We start from the raw sequence: 12651 nt of genomic DNA on the forward strand, positions 1-12651 counted from the left end.
GTTCTTTTTGGTCCAACACCTTAAAATGCAACTGAGACTTCCTTTTGAATGGTAGTTGTTAACCTGTGCCGGGTTATACGTGCTTTGTTAAAGAATTTGTAATACAGAAACATATTCACCTTTTCTCATCTAGCAGTGGGTAAGTCCATGGGCTTTCAAGCCCCACTGCCTGGATGCAAATCCTGATTTTACCTTAGCCAAATTACTTAATTTATTGCTGCTTCACTGTGTCCCCTTTAAATGGGGAGGATAACAGTACCTCCATTACAGTATGTATTAATTAAATAATTCATATAAAGTGGTTGTGCCTGGCACATAGTAGGTGCTTATGTCATATTTAATGCAGTTATTAAACATGTTTACATCATAATTCACACAGTTGTATTAGCACATTTGACAACCAGTTTTACTTGTTTACAGATCTATCTATACTTCCTTCCCATCCTACAATAGACTCTGATGGGGCACGGAAGTGTTGGGGGCAACTTGTATGATTTCTGTTTTCCCAGGACCTAGCACTGTGCCTGGTATATAGCAGTACTGAATATATGTTTGCTGAATGAATGGGAAAGTTGGTCTGAAATTCATTCCTTGATTGGCTATGGCAAGAGATGAAAAAATACCACCATAAAAATGCTCAAATGCAGTGGCTCAGTATCTTAATTTCTAGAGAGCATATTTTACAAGCAATAGTCATCCTAGCACCCCAATCTAAGTGCCAGTACAGAGATGAATGGAAGCCAACAGGACAGATATGGGAAAACAGTGTGGAGAGTCTACAAAAAGAATCACTGGCAGGGAAGAGGGATTTCTAATGAGCAGACAGGCGTTATGTATTCTGGTGTCATTGTGGGGCCAAGAGGCTATATGAGACACAGAAAAAGATAGCAGTTTATAAATATTTCAGGGCAAACTTTACCCTACTAAGCTGCAAATATGAATTTAGATGGATGACAAGTTAGATAAAAAAAGCCACTGAAATGAAAAGTGAAGGTAGAGCTTGTTTACAAGGGACAAGAATAGTGACCTGCAAACTTGAGAAAATCTGCATGGAGAGGCATTTTTGGAATGTGTAACTGCAATTCTATACACAGGGTCTGTTTTTTATCATTAAATGCAACACTAAATAGTCAACCAAGTAAGTGATTTTATTATTATCAACTATAACATTCAAATCAGATTACATAAAAACGGTTCTATAAAATTATATTTTAATTACAATTTCCTATTGAAGGACTATACCTTCCTGACCTTTCCCCACAGTGATTCGGCACATAAAACAGGTGCTGAACTGTAGCAGTTGTTTTACTCCATCCTGTAGGTTAGAGAAACTCATCAGAAGAAAGTTTCAATCACTTCACTGTTATTTTCTGCAATTCTTATTCTCTTATAGCCGATAATCTTCAGGTCTGAAAGAAAAAATCAACATATTTCTTCATGAATCATTATTTTGTTTTCTCCTGACTGATGAAGATTATTTTTCCAATTTAAAATAAAAATAACTGTTCACCAAGAAATAGCTACAAACACTACATCTAAATTTTTGGTGAAAAAAAACATTAACATCAAATCTTTATAAAGTAGAACAGTTAAGTGACAACTCCAAAGTCTTTTTGAAAGTATAAATATAAGCCACCTTGTGCCTATATAAGAATGTATTTAGTAACTTAATAATTTGAATTCAATTTCTCTGTTTCATTTTTAAACACTTTTATAAAGTCCTTATTGAAAAGATTACTATAATCTTTAAGAGTTTAAAAATCATACAAAGACATGGATTTATAGTACAAATGCAAATTTTGAGTAAGTGATTTTTCCTATTTATATTATCATATGCTAAATTTAATTTTCATTATGATCCATATACAAAATAAGTGTATAAACATCAGTCCTTTAATATTTATTTACAAACATAACTGGTTTTCCTTATTTATGCAATTATAAGATTAACCACACCTGAGAGCTGCTTTCATTAGTCAATTAAAAAAAATTTTCAGAAGTATTAAATTATAACAATAGACAAAATTAAACATAGGAAATTATAAAATGCAAACAATTTGTCCTGTTATCTTTTCAAAAGTGTATTTGTAGGTGTTGGGTTTCCATATGGAATTTTCTGAAGGAAGTTGGTAACAAACTAAACAGATATTTTGGAAAAGATGGCTGATTAGAAGCAGCTGTGGTCTGCAGCTCTCCCAGAGGAATGAAAATGGCAAGTGAATTCAGCACCTTCAACTGAAATATCCAGGTTTTCACATTGGGACTGACTAGGCGGACAACTCGACCCATGGAGAAAGAACTAAGGAAATCAGGATGGAGTGACTGCCCCACCTGGGAGTGGCATGGAGCCAAAGAAACTCCCACTCCCAGCCATGGGAAGCAGTGAGTGATTTCCCACCTGGGAAACCACGTTTCTCTCACGGATCTTTGCAGCCTGTGGATCAGGAGATACCCTCGTGAGCCCACACCACCAGGGCCTTGGGTCCAATACACAGAGCTGTGCAGAGTCTTGGCGGAGCAGTTGCTCAGGCTCACACAGAGACCCAGGAGTTTGACTCTAGCCCCAGGAATCCCGGTAAGGCAGGAGATCCATCCATAAATTCTCCAAGGAAGGGGGCTGAATCCAGGGAGCCAAGCGGTGTTGTTCTGTGGGCCCCACTTCCATGGCATCTCACAAGTTAAGCCTCACTGGATTGGAAATCCAGCCAACCAGTGCAACAGGCTGGAGACTGCCTGAGATGGACAAGTTCCTGGGGGGAGGGGCAGCTGCCATTTCTGTGGTTAGGTCGACTCAGCCATTCTAGTCTGCCAGCTCCAAGGAGTCCACTGGATGAGGAGGAGTCGCCCACAATGCAACACAGCTGCTGTGCCAGATCACGGCCACACTGCTTCTTTAAGTGGGACCCTAATCCATCCCTCCTCACTGGGTGGGGCCTCCCTGCAGGAATTTCAACAACTCTAGCCAGGGTTATATGAACAGGACTCTGATCTCTCCCTGGGATGGAGCCCTGGGGAGAGATGGTCCCTGTTTCTGCAGTTCATTTGACACAGCCATTCCAGCCTGCCAGCTCCAGGGAGTCCAGGCAGTCTAGACAAGGAGGAGTCTACCATAATGCAGCATAGCTGCTGTGCCAGACTGTGGCCAGACTTTTTCTTTAAGTGGGACCCCGATCCATCTCTCCTCACCAGTTGGTGCCAGTGAGCACCAGCAACTCCAGGAATTTCAGCAACTCCAGCCAGGGTTATACAGACAGATCTCTGATCCCTCCCTGGGATGGAGCCCCTGGCGGGAGGGGTGGCCAACATCTAAGCAGTTCAGTCGACACAGCCTTTCCAGACTGTTGGCTCTGGACAGTTCAAGCAGTCCGGATGGGGATGGGCTCCCCACAATGCAGCACACCTACTCTACCAAAAAGTAGCCAGACTGCTTTAAGCAGGTCCCTGATCCTGTCTCTCTCGACTGGGTGAGACCTCCTAACAGGGGTCTCCAGACACCTCCTACAGGAGTGTCTGGGCTGGCAACAGGTCAGTACCCCTCTAGGACAGAGCTCCCAAAGGAAGGAACAGGCTACCATCATTGCTGTTTTGCAGCCTTAAGTGGTGATACCTCCAGGTAAGGTAAAAACTGAAACAACTAGGGTCTGGAGCAATCCCCCAGCAAACTGCAACAGTCCTACGGAAAAGTGGTCTGACTGTTAAAAGAAAAACAACAAACAAACAAAGTAACAACAACAACATCAACAAAAAAGACCCCACAAAACCCCACTGAAAGGTAAGCCACCTCAAAAATCTAAGACAGATAAGCCCACAAAGATGAGAAAGAATCAATGCAAAAACCCGGAAAACTCTAAAAGCCAGAGTACTGCTTCTCCTCCAAATGACTGCAACACCTCTCCAGCAAGGGCACAGAACTGGGCTGAAGTTGAGATGGCTGAACTGACAGAAGTAGGCTTCAGAAGGTGAGTAATAATGAACTTCACTGAGCTAAAGGAGCATGCTGTAACCCAATGCAAATAAGTTAAGAATCATGATAAAACAATACAGGAGCCAACAGCCAGAATAGCCAGTTTAGAGAGGAGCATTACTGACCTGATGGAGCCGAAAAATACAACATGAGAAATACATAATGCAATCACAAGTATTAATAGCAGAATAGACCAAGTATCTTTCTGAAATAAGACAGGCAGACAATAATACACACACACACACACACACACACACAGAATGAAAAGGAATGAACAAAACCTCCAAGAAATATGAGACTATGTAAAAACCTATGACTAATTGGGGTACCTGAAAAAGACAAGGAAAACAGAACCAAGTTGGAAAACATACTTCAAGATTATCATCCAGGAGAACTTCCCCAACCTAGCAAGACAGGCCAAAACTCAAATTCAGGAAATCCAGAGAACCCCAGCAAGGTATTCCATGAGAAAAGCAACTTCAAGACACATAATCTTCAGATTCTCCAAGGTCAAAATAAAAGAAAAAATGTTAAGGACAGCCAGAGAGAAAGGCCAGGTCACCTATGAAGAGAAACCAGTCAGACTAACAGTGGACCTCTCAGTAGAAACCCTACCAGCCAGAAGAGATTGGGGGCCAATTTTCAACATTCTTAAAGAAAAGAAATTCCAACCCAGAATTTCATGTCTGGCCAAACCAAGCTTCATAAGTGAAGAAGAAATAAGATCTTTTTCAGACAAACGAATACTGAGGGAATTCGTCACCACCAGGCCTGCCTTGCAAGAGCTCCTGAAGAAAGCATTAAATATGGAAAGGAACAACCATTACCAGCCACTACAAAAACACACTAAAGTACACAGACCAGTGATGCTATGAAGCATCCACATAAACAAGTCTGCAAAATAACCAGCTAGCATCATGACAGGATCAAATTCATACATAACAATATTAACCTTAAATGTAAATAGACTAAATGCCCCAATTAAAAGACACAGAATGGCAAACCGGATAAAGAGTTGAGACCCATCAGTATGCTGTCTTCAAGGGACCCATCTCACGAACAAAGACACACATAGGCTCGAAATAAAGGGATGGAGGAAAATTTACCAAGCAAATGGAAAACAGAAAAAAGCAGGGGCTACAATCCTAATTTCTTACAAAACAGACTTTAAACCAACCAAAATTAAAAAAGACAGAAGGGCATTACATAATGGTAAAGGGTTCAATTCAAGAGTTAACTATCCTAAATATATATGCACCTAATACAGGAGTACGCAGATTCATAAAGCAAGTTCTTGGAGACCTATAAAGAGACTTAGACTCCCACATGATAATTGTGGGAGACTTTAATGCCCCACTGACAATATTTGACAGATCATTGGGACAGAAAATTAACAAAGATATTCAGGACCTGAACTCAGCTCTGGATCAAACAGAACTGATAGATATCTACAGAACTCTGCACCCCAAAACAACAGAACATACATTCTTCTCGTTGCCACATGGCATTTACTCTAAAACTGATCACAGTAAGGTAAAACACTTCTCAGCAAATGCAAAGAACTGAAATCATAACAGTCTCTCAGATCACAGTGCAATCAAATTAGAACTCAAGGCTAAGAAATTCACTCAAAACCACACAACTATATGGAAACTGAACAATCTGCTCCTGAATGACTCCTGGGTCAATAATGAAATTAAGGCAGAAATCAAGGAGTTCTTTGAAACTAATGAGAATGAAGAGACAACATATCAGAATCTCTGAGATGCAGCTACAGCAATGTTAAGAGGGAAATTTGTAGCACTAAATGCCCACAACAAAAAGCTACTTAGATCTCAAATTAACAACCTGATATTGCAACAAAAAGAACTAGAGTAACAAGAGCAAACACAGCTAGCAGAAGACAAGAAATAACCAAGATCAGAGTAGAACTGAAGGAGACACAGACAAGAAAAATCCTTCAAAAAAAATCAATGAATCCAGGAGCTGGTTTTTGGAAAATAAATAAATAAATAAATAAATAAATAAATAAATAAATAAAATAGATAGACTGCTAGTTAGACTAATAAAGGAGAAGAGAGAGGAGAATCAGACACAATCAGAAATGATAAGGGGGTATCACTACTGATCCCACACAAATACAAACCACCATGCAAGGATACCATAAACAGCACTATACACATAAAGTAGAAAATCTGGAAGAAATGGATAAATTCCTAGATACCTAAACCCTCCAAAGACTGACCCAAGAAGAAATTAAATCCCTGAATAGACCCATAATTCTGAAATCGAATCAGTAATGAATAGCTCACCAACCAAAAAAAAAAACCCACAACCAGACAGATTTAGAGCTGAATTTTACCAGAGGTATAAAGAAGAGCTGGTACCATGGCTACTGAAACTATTCTAAAAAATTCAAAAGAAGGGACTCCTCCCTAACTTATTTTATGAGGCCAGCATCATCCTAACACCAAAATCTAGCAGAGGTACAACAACATAAAGAAAACTTCAGGCCAATATGCCTGATGAACATCGATGCAAAAATCCTCAGTAAAACACTGGCAAACTGAATCCAGCAGCACATCAAAAAGCTTATCCACCACAATCAAGTCAGCTTCATCCCCAGGATGCAAGGTTGGTTCAACATATGCAGATCAATAAATGTAATTCATCAACATAAAAAGAACTAAAGACATAACCATATGATCAGCTCAATAGACACAGAAAAAGCCTTTGATAAAATTCAACATCCTTTCATGTTAAAAACTCTCAATAAACTAGGTATTGAAGGAACATGCCTCAAAATAGTAAGGGCCATATGTGACAAACCTACAGCCAATATCATACTGAATGGCGAAAAGCTGGAAGCATTACCTTTGAAAACCAGCAAATGACAAGGATGCCCTTTTTCACCACCCCTGTTCAACACAGTACTGGAAGCTCTGGCCAGGGCAATCAGGCAAAAGAAATAAATAAAAGGTATTCAAATAGGGAGAGAAGTCAAATCACCTCTGTGCAGATGACATGACCCTATATCTAGAAAATCCCATCGTTTCATCCCAAAAGCTTCTTAAGATGATAAGCAACTTCAGCAAAGTCTCAGGATACAAAATCAATGTGCAAAAATTGCTAGTATTCCTATACAACAACATGCAAGCAGAGAGCCAAATCATAAATCAACTCCCATTCACAATTGCTACAAAAGAATAAAATACCTAGGAATACAGCTAACAAGGGAAATGAAGGACCTCTTCAAGAACTACAAACCACTGCTCAAGGAAATCAGAGAGGACACAAACAAATGGGAAAAACATTCCATGCTCATGGATAGGAAGAATCAGTATTGTGAAAATGTCCATACTGCCCAAAGTAATTTATAGATTCAATGCTATTCCCATTAAGCTACCATTGACATTCTTCACAGAATTAGAATAAACTATTTTAAAATTCATATGGAACCAATAAAGAGCCCAAATAGCCAAGACAACCCTAAACAAAAAGAACAAAGCTGAAGGCACTTCGCTACCCAACTTCAAACTATACTACAAAGCTACAGTAACCAAAATCGCGTGGTACTGGTACAAGAACAGACACATAGACCAATGGAACAGAATTGAGAACTCAGAAATAAGACCACATGCCTACAACTATCTGATCTTCGACAGACCTGACAAAAACAAGCAATGGGGAAAGGATTTTCTACTCAATAAATGGTGCTGGGAAAACTGGCTAGCCATATGTGGAAAACTGAAACTGGACCCCTTCCTTACACCTAATACAAAATTTAACTCAAGATGAATTAAAGACTTAAATGTAAAACCACAAACTATAAAACCCTAGAAGAAAATCTGGGCAATACCATTCAGGACATAGGCATGGGCAGATTTCATGACAAAAATTTCAAAAGCAATTACAACAAAAGCATAAATTGACAAATGGGATCTAATTAAACTAAAGAGCATCTGTACAGCAAAATAAACTAGCATCAGTGTCAACAGGCAACTCACAGAATGGGAGAAAATGTTTGTAATCTATCCATCTGACAAAGGTCTAATATCCAGCATCTACAATGAACTTAGGCAAATTTAGAAGAAAAAATAACCCCATTAAAAAGCAGGCAGGCAAAAGACATGAACAGACACTTCTTAAAATAAGACATTCATGTGGCCAACAAACATATGAAAAAAAGCTCAACATCACTGATCATTAGAGAAATGCAAATCAAAACCACAACTGAGATACCATCTCATGCCAGTCAGAATGGAAATTATTAAAAAGTCCAGAAACAACAGATGCTGGCAAAGTTGTGGAGAAAAAGAACACTTTTACACTGTTGGTGGGAGGGTAAATTAGTTCAGCCATTGTGGAAGACAGTGTGGAAATTCCTCAAAGATCTAGAGGTAGAAATACCATTTGACCCAGCAATTCCATTTCTGGGTATATACCCAAAGGAATATAAATCATTCTATTATAAAGACAAACACATATGTATGTTCATTGCAGCACTATTCACAATAGCAAAGACATGGAATCAACCCAAATTCCCAGACTGGATAAAGAAAATGTGGTATATATACACCATGGAATACTATGCAGCCATAAAAAGAAATGAGATCATGTCCTTTGCAGGAACATGGATGGAGCTGGAAGCCATTATCCTCAGCAAATTAATGTAGGAACGGAAACCCAAACACCACATGTTCTCACGTATGGGAGCTGAAAGATGAGAATACATGGACACATGGGGTTGGGGGGAACAACGCACAATGCAGCCTGTTAGGAGGGGTTGGGGGAGGGAGAGCATCAGGAAGAATAGTGAATGGATGCTGGAGATGGGTTGATCTGTGCAGCAAACTACCATGGCACATGTTTACCTGTGTAACAAACCTGTACAACCTGCACGTGTACCCTGGAACTTAAAATAAATGTCGAAGAAAATAAATATTTTGAAAACACCTGTAAAAATATGTAATAGTTTGAGTTCCTTTAAAAAGTAGATGACTTTGTTTGCCCAAAAACAACTTAATCTACTAGTCCTTTTCTATATTTATAAATTTATAAATGTTTTCTGAAACTGAATACTCACAGGATACCGCATAGCCTACCTAAGAAGACTGACAGTCGACCAGCTGAGTAAAATAACTCTACTAGAATTTTAAATTATTATTAAACTCTGAGCAACAAAGGCACTGACCTGGGAAACTAGCCACGTATGCTTTGCCATATCAGCCATCTATAACAATAAGAAGATAAACTGCAGAATTTTGTCACTTTGTTTGTGAAATCTCTATCCAAACATAAAAACTGCATCCAAAGTCTGGGAAATAATAATCTGATGACAGCTACACGCGGCTCCAGAATATACCCTTTTCTCCTTTGGTATGTGACTCAATATACGCAAAGCAGTTCTTAGTAAAGAGACACCAGTACATTTTAAGAAACAATTTATTATCCTATCCAGCTGGTTCATATAATTACAAAAGAGGTGGTGGTAATGCAATTGGAAAGAAATCTAAGTTAATGTCCCACAAGAAGTCTGCAACTCCACTCAATAGAATTAAATGTGTTTAGTCACAGTCACCAGTTGTTTCCACACAAAAGGTTAATTTATTTAATTGAAATGAAATGACAATACCACCTTTCAGTGGAATTTAGAAGTAAAATTGAATGGTATAATCCACCACATAAAGGAATGTGGACATTGACCTCAAAGCAAATTTCCTCTTTCTCTTTTCTCTGCCTGGCAACCATGACTAATCTTTCAAAATCCACCTCAAACGTTACATTTTCTGTCAAGCTCTTCACAACAATTCCTTTCTAACACAGACTGGGCTCCTTTCTCTAGGATTGCCAGAAAGCTTAATGCATGCTTCTACTACAATGTTTCTCTAATCATACTGGCTCTTCCTTGTAAATAACACATGCTGAGTGCTCATTAGATGCCACAAAGTATAATAAAGACTTCACATGAATTATTTTATCCTCACAACTACTTTGTAACAAAGACACTGTTATTAATTTCATTCTACAGTGACAAAACTTAGGCTCAGAGTAGCTCAGTAACTTGGCTAAGGATACACAGCTAGGAGGTAGATGGCAGGGATCTGAGTGTAAACAATTTGACTCCGGTGCTTGCAAGCACCATTTTATTCTATAGGATGCCTCTTAGGCTGCCAGTCTTTTTGAAGGCAGGGCCCTGATATGATTATCTTATACTCCCAGCAGCCACGGCAATGCCTGATACACAGTGGATGCCTAGTATATCTGAGCACAGTACAGAGTACAGTGACCCCCTTGAAAATGCCATTTCATGTGCAAATTCATCTTTAAATAATCGGGATATTTTGCAGATGGTTAATTTGCTTCCAAAGGGGGAAAAGCAGTATCATGGCCAAAGACTAGATAGTTAAGATAGTGGCACAGCTGGAAACATCAACTCATACTGGAGGCAATTAATGATACACATTTTTCAGGAAGTTCCCCTGTGGGGAAAAGAGAGGTTTTTACACTAAATATGGTTTTACTTCTGTCTCAAACAGAAATGAAAACAAGCATACACACAACTTTTCTGTATTGCTTATTCCTTTCCACTAAAACAAAGAAATTCAAGGTAATATAAGAAAGGGGAGGAGAGGGCTATTTATGTCTGTGTTTCTCAAACTTCAGCAGGCATACAAATTGCTTGGATTCTTATGAGAATGCAGCTCCTGATTTCACTTATTCTGTGGAGGGGCTCACGGTTTGGCAATCCTAACAAGTTCCCACTTGATGCATTGCTGGTTTACGGACCACATTCTAATTAGCATGGGTTCCCCTTAGACCAAAGACAGAGCTATTTATAAGACAGAGGAGCACCTTCAGTAAGAAATTACTAATACTATCTAACAGAAGGTAACACACATACTTCTTCCTAAACTAGAGATGACTCCATTTGATACACAATATCTTTCCTGGTTCTTTTCTCCCAAATTGTAGTTCAAGCAGCTTTAGTACTCAGCAAACGTATTTAGGTTCTTTAAAAGTTGGTAACCCATATATGGTAACATTATGCAAACTAGAATTGAATTCTCAGATTATGTTGCTTACATACCCTATTTTGTGCTGAGATGACCTAATCTCTTCACTAGATTAAATAGTTTTTAAAAACAAGAAGGGTGGCATCTAGCACATTACTTTTCATACTATGAATGCTTAAATATTTGAAACTTAAATGAAACTGCTTAATCTTTTAAAAGAGGGATGATAGGTGAATGTATATTGTAGATTAGCCCTACTTCTTTGTCACTGTTTCATTGGAAATAACAAATTATGTAGTTTTAAAATGTGCGTTAATGTTATATAAGGTTAATATATTTGTAAATAATAACAGTATTCTAAAATAATCACAGGAAATCTTTAGAGGGATATTTCAAATGCCATTTATGAAAGCTAACACCTGTCAATTTTTTTCATATAAATTATACAAATTTACTCCTTGACAGAAATATAGGTTGTATTTTAATGAAATTACCATGATTGTTCTTTAGACATGTAATACAAAGTATCCAAAATTGTATACATTAGAGTTGCATTAAAGTAAGGCCTGTTAAAAAAAAGTCTATTTTAGCTATAGTTAAACAATATTTAAGTAAGCAGCAAAATCCAAAACATGAATTTATCACATTTCATGAACTGAACATCAATTTCCCTTTCAGGGAGGATATGATTCCATTCATGCATTCATTTATTCAACAAATTGACTGGTCAGGTCCTGCTGTGGGCGCCGGGAATAAAGTAGTGAGCAGGACCAAGTCCTCATCTTTATAAAGCAGTTTCTAACAGTGGATTATATATGTGTGCATATGTGTGTGTGTGTGTGTGTGTGTGTGTGTGTGTGTGTGATATAATTGTTATCTAATACAGCTATGATATATATTTTATATACAATTTATATATAGTATACTTATATATAAAAATATATGAAACATACACAAGCTTTGATCTTTGAAGTGAAAGACGAAAGTTTCAAATTTTCATTTATGTGCTTAAAATATATTTGGGAGATTAATGAATCATCTAAGAAATAGCTAACATAAAACTTTCCTTAATTCATTCTCTAAATTGTGCTAAACTTTCCATAGCTATCAAATGTTCTTTAACAACTATCTATTTTGCAGATACTTGTCACTAGCAAAAACTGCCTTTATACAAAGTAACTTTCAAAAATAGTATTACATTTTGAGTGAGAAAACAGAACTTTAAAAAGGCTCATCTGAGTTGTAGAAAATATTCTCTGGTGCTTGTGACTGCTCAAAAACAGTTAAAATCACACCACATGCCACATCATTCTGTTTCCTACAGCAAATTCTTTACCATACGCATCCCTATGCAAAACACTGCCTGCTACTCATTAGATGAAACAAGCAAAATACTGCTACTCATTAGGATGAAATAAGCACATATCAAAAAAGCAGATTCAAATTCAGAATTCAGAAATGACAGAAGTCAAAACATTTACATTATCTTGAAAATGGAGTAATTTCTCACCTCTTAACATTAGGAAAAAACTTTTCGGAGATTTTAGTTTGTATTATAAAATGGTAGGAAAAATTTACTTGGTTGTGAATGAAACAAAACATCAAGTTATGAAGCACATGGTTTATGCTACAGTAAGATTAGTGACACTTAACATTATTGGTCCTACTTCC

General features: G+C 37.8%; 1 protein-coding gene across 1 annotated transcript in view; it reads right to left on the reverse strand.

The window, feature by feature from the left end:
- Positions 1 to 1127: 1127 nt before the first annotated feature.
- Positions 1128 to 12651, reverse strand: part of MRPL13 (mitochondrial ribosomal protein L13) — a 49868-nt gene continuing 38344 nt past the window's right edge. The window contains exon 7 of the mRNA XM_031013747.3: positions 1128 to 1409. Coding sequence (XP_030869607.1) covers positions 1388 to 1409 — 22 coding nt within the window. The 3' untranslated portion in view covers positions 1128 to 1387. The remainder of the gene's footprint in view (positions 1410 to 12651) is intronic.

The sequence above is a fragment of the Gorilla gorilla genome, chromosome 7, assembly GCF_029281585.2.
Source record: "Gorilla gorilla gorilla isolate KB3781 chromosome 7, NHGRI_mGorGor1-v2.1_pri, whole genome shotgun sequence".
NCBI classification, from domain to species: domain Eukaryota; kingdom Metazoa; phylum Chordata; class Mammalia; order Primates; family Hominidae; genus Gorilla; species Gorilla gorilla.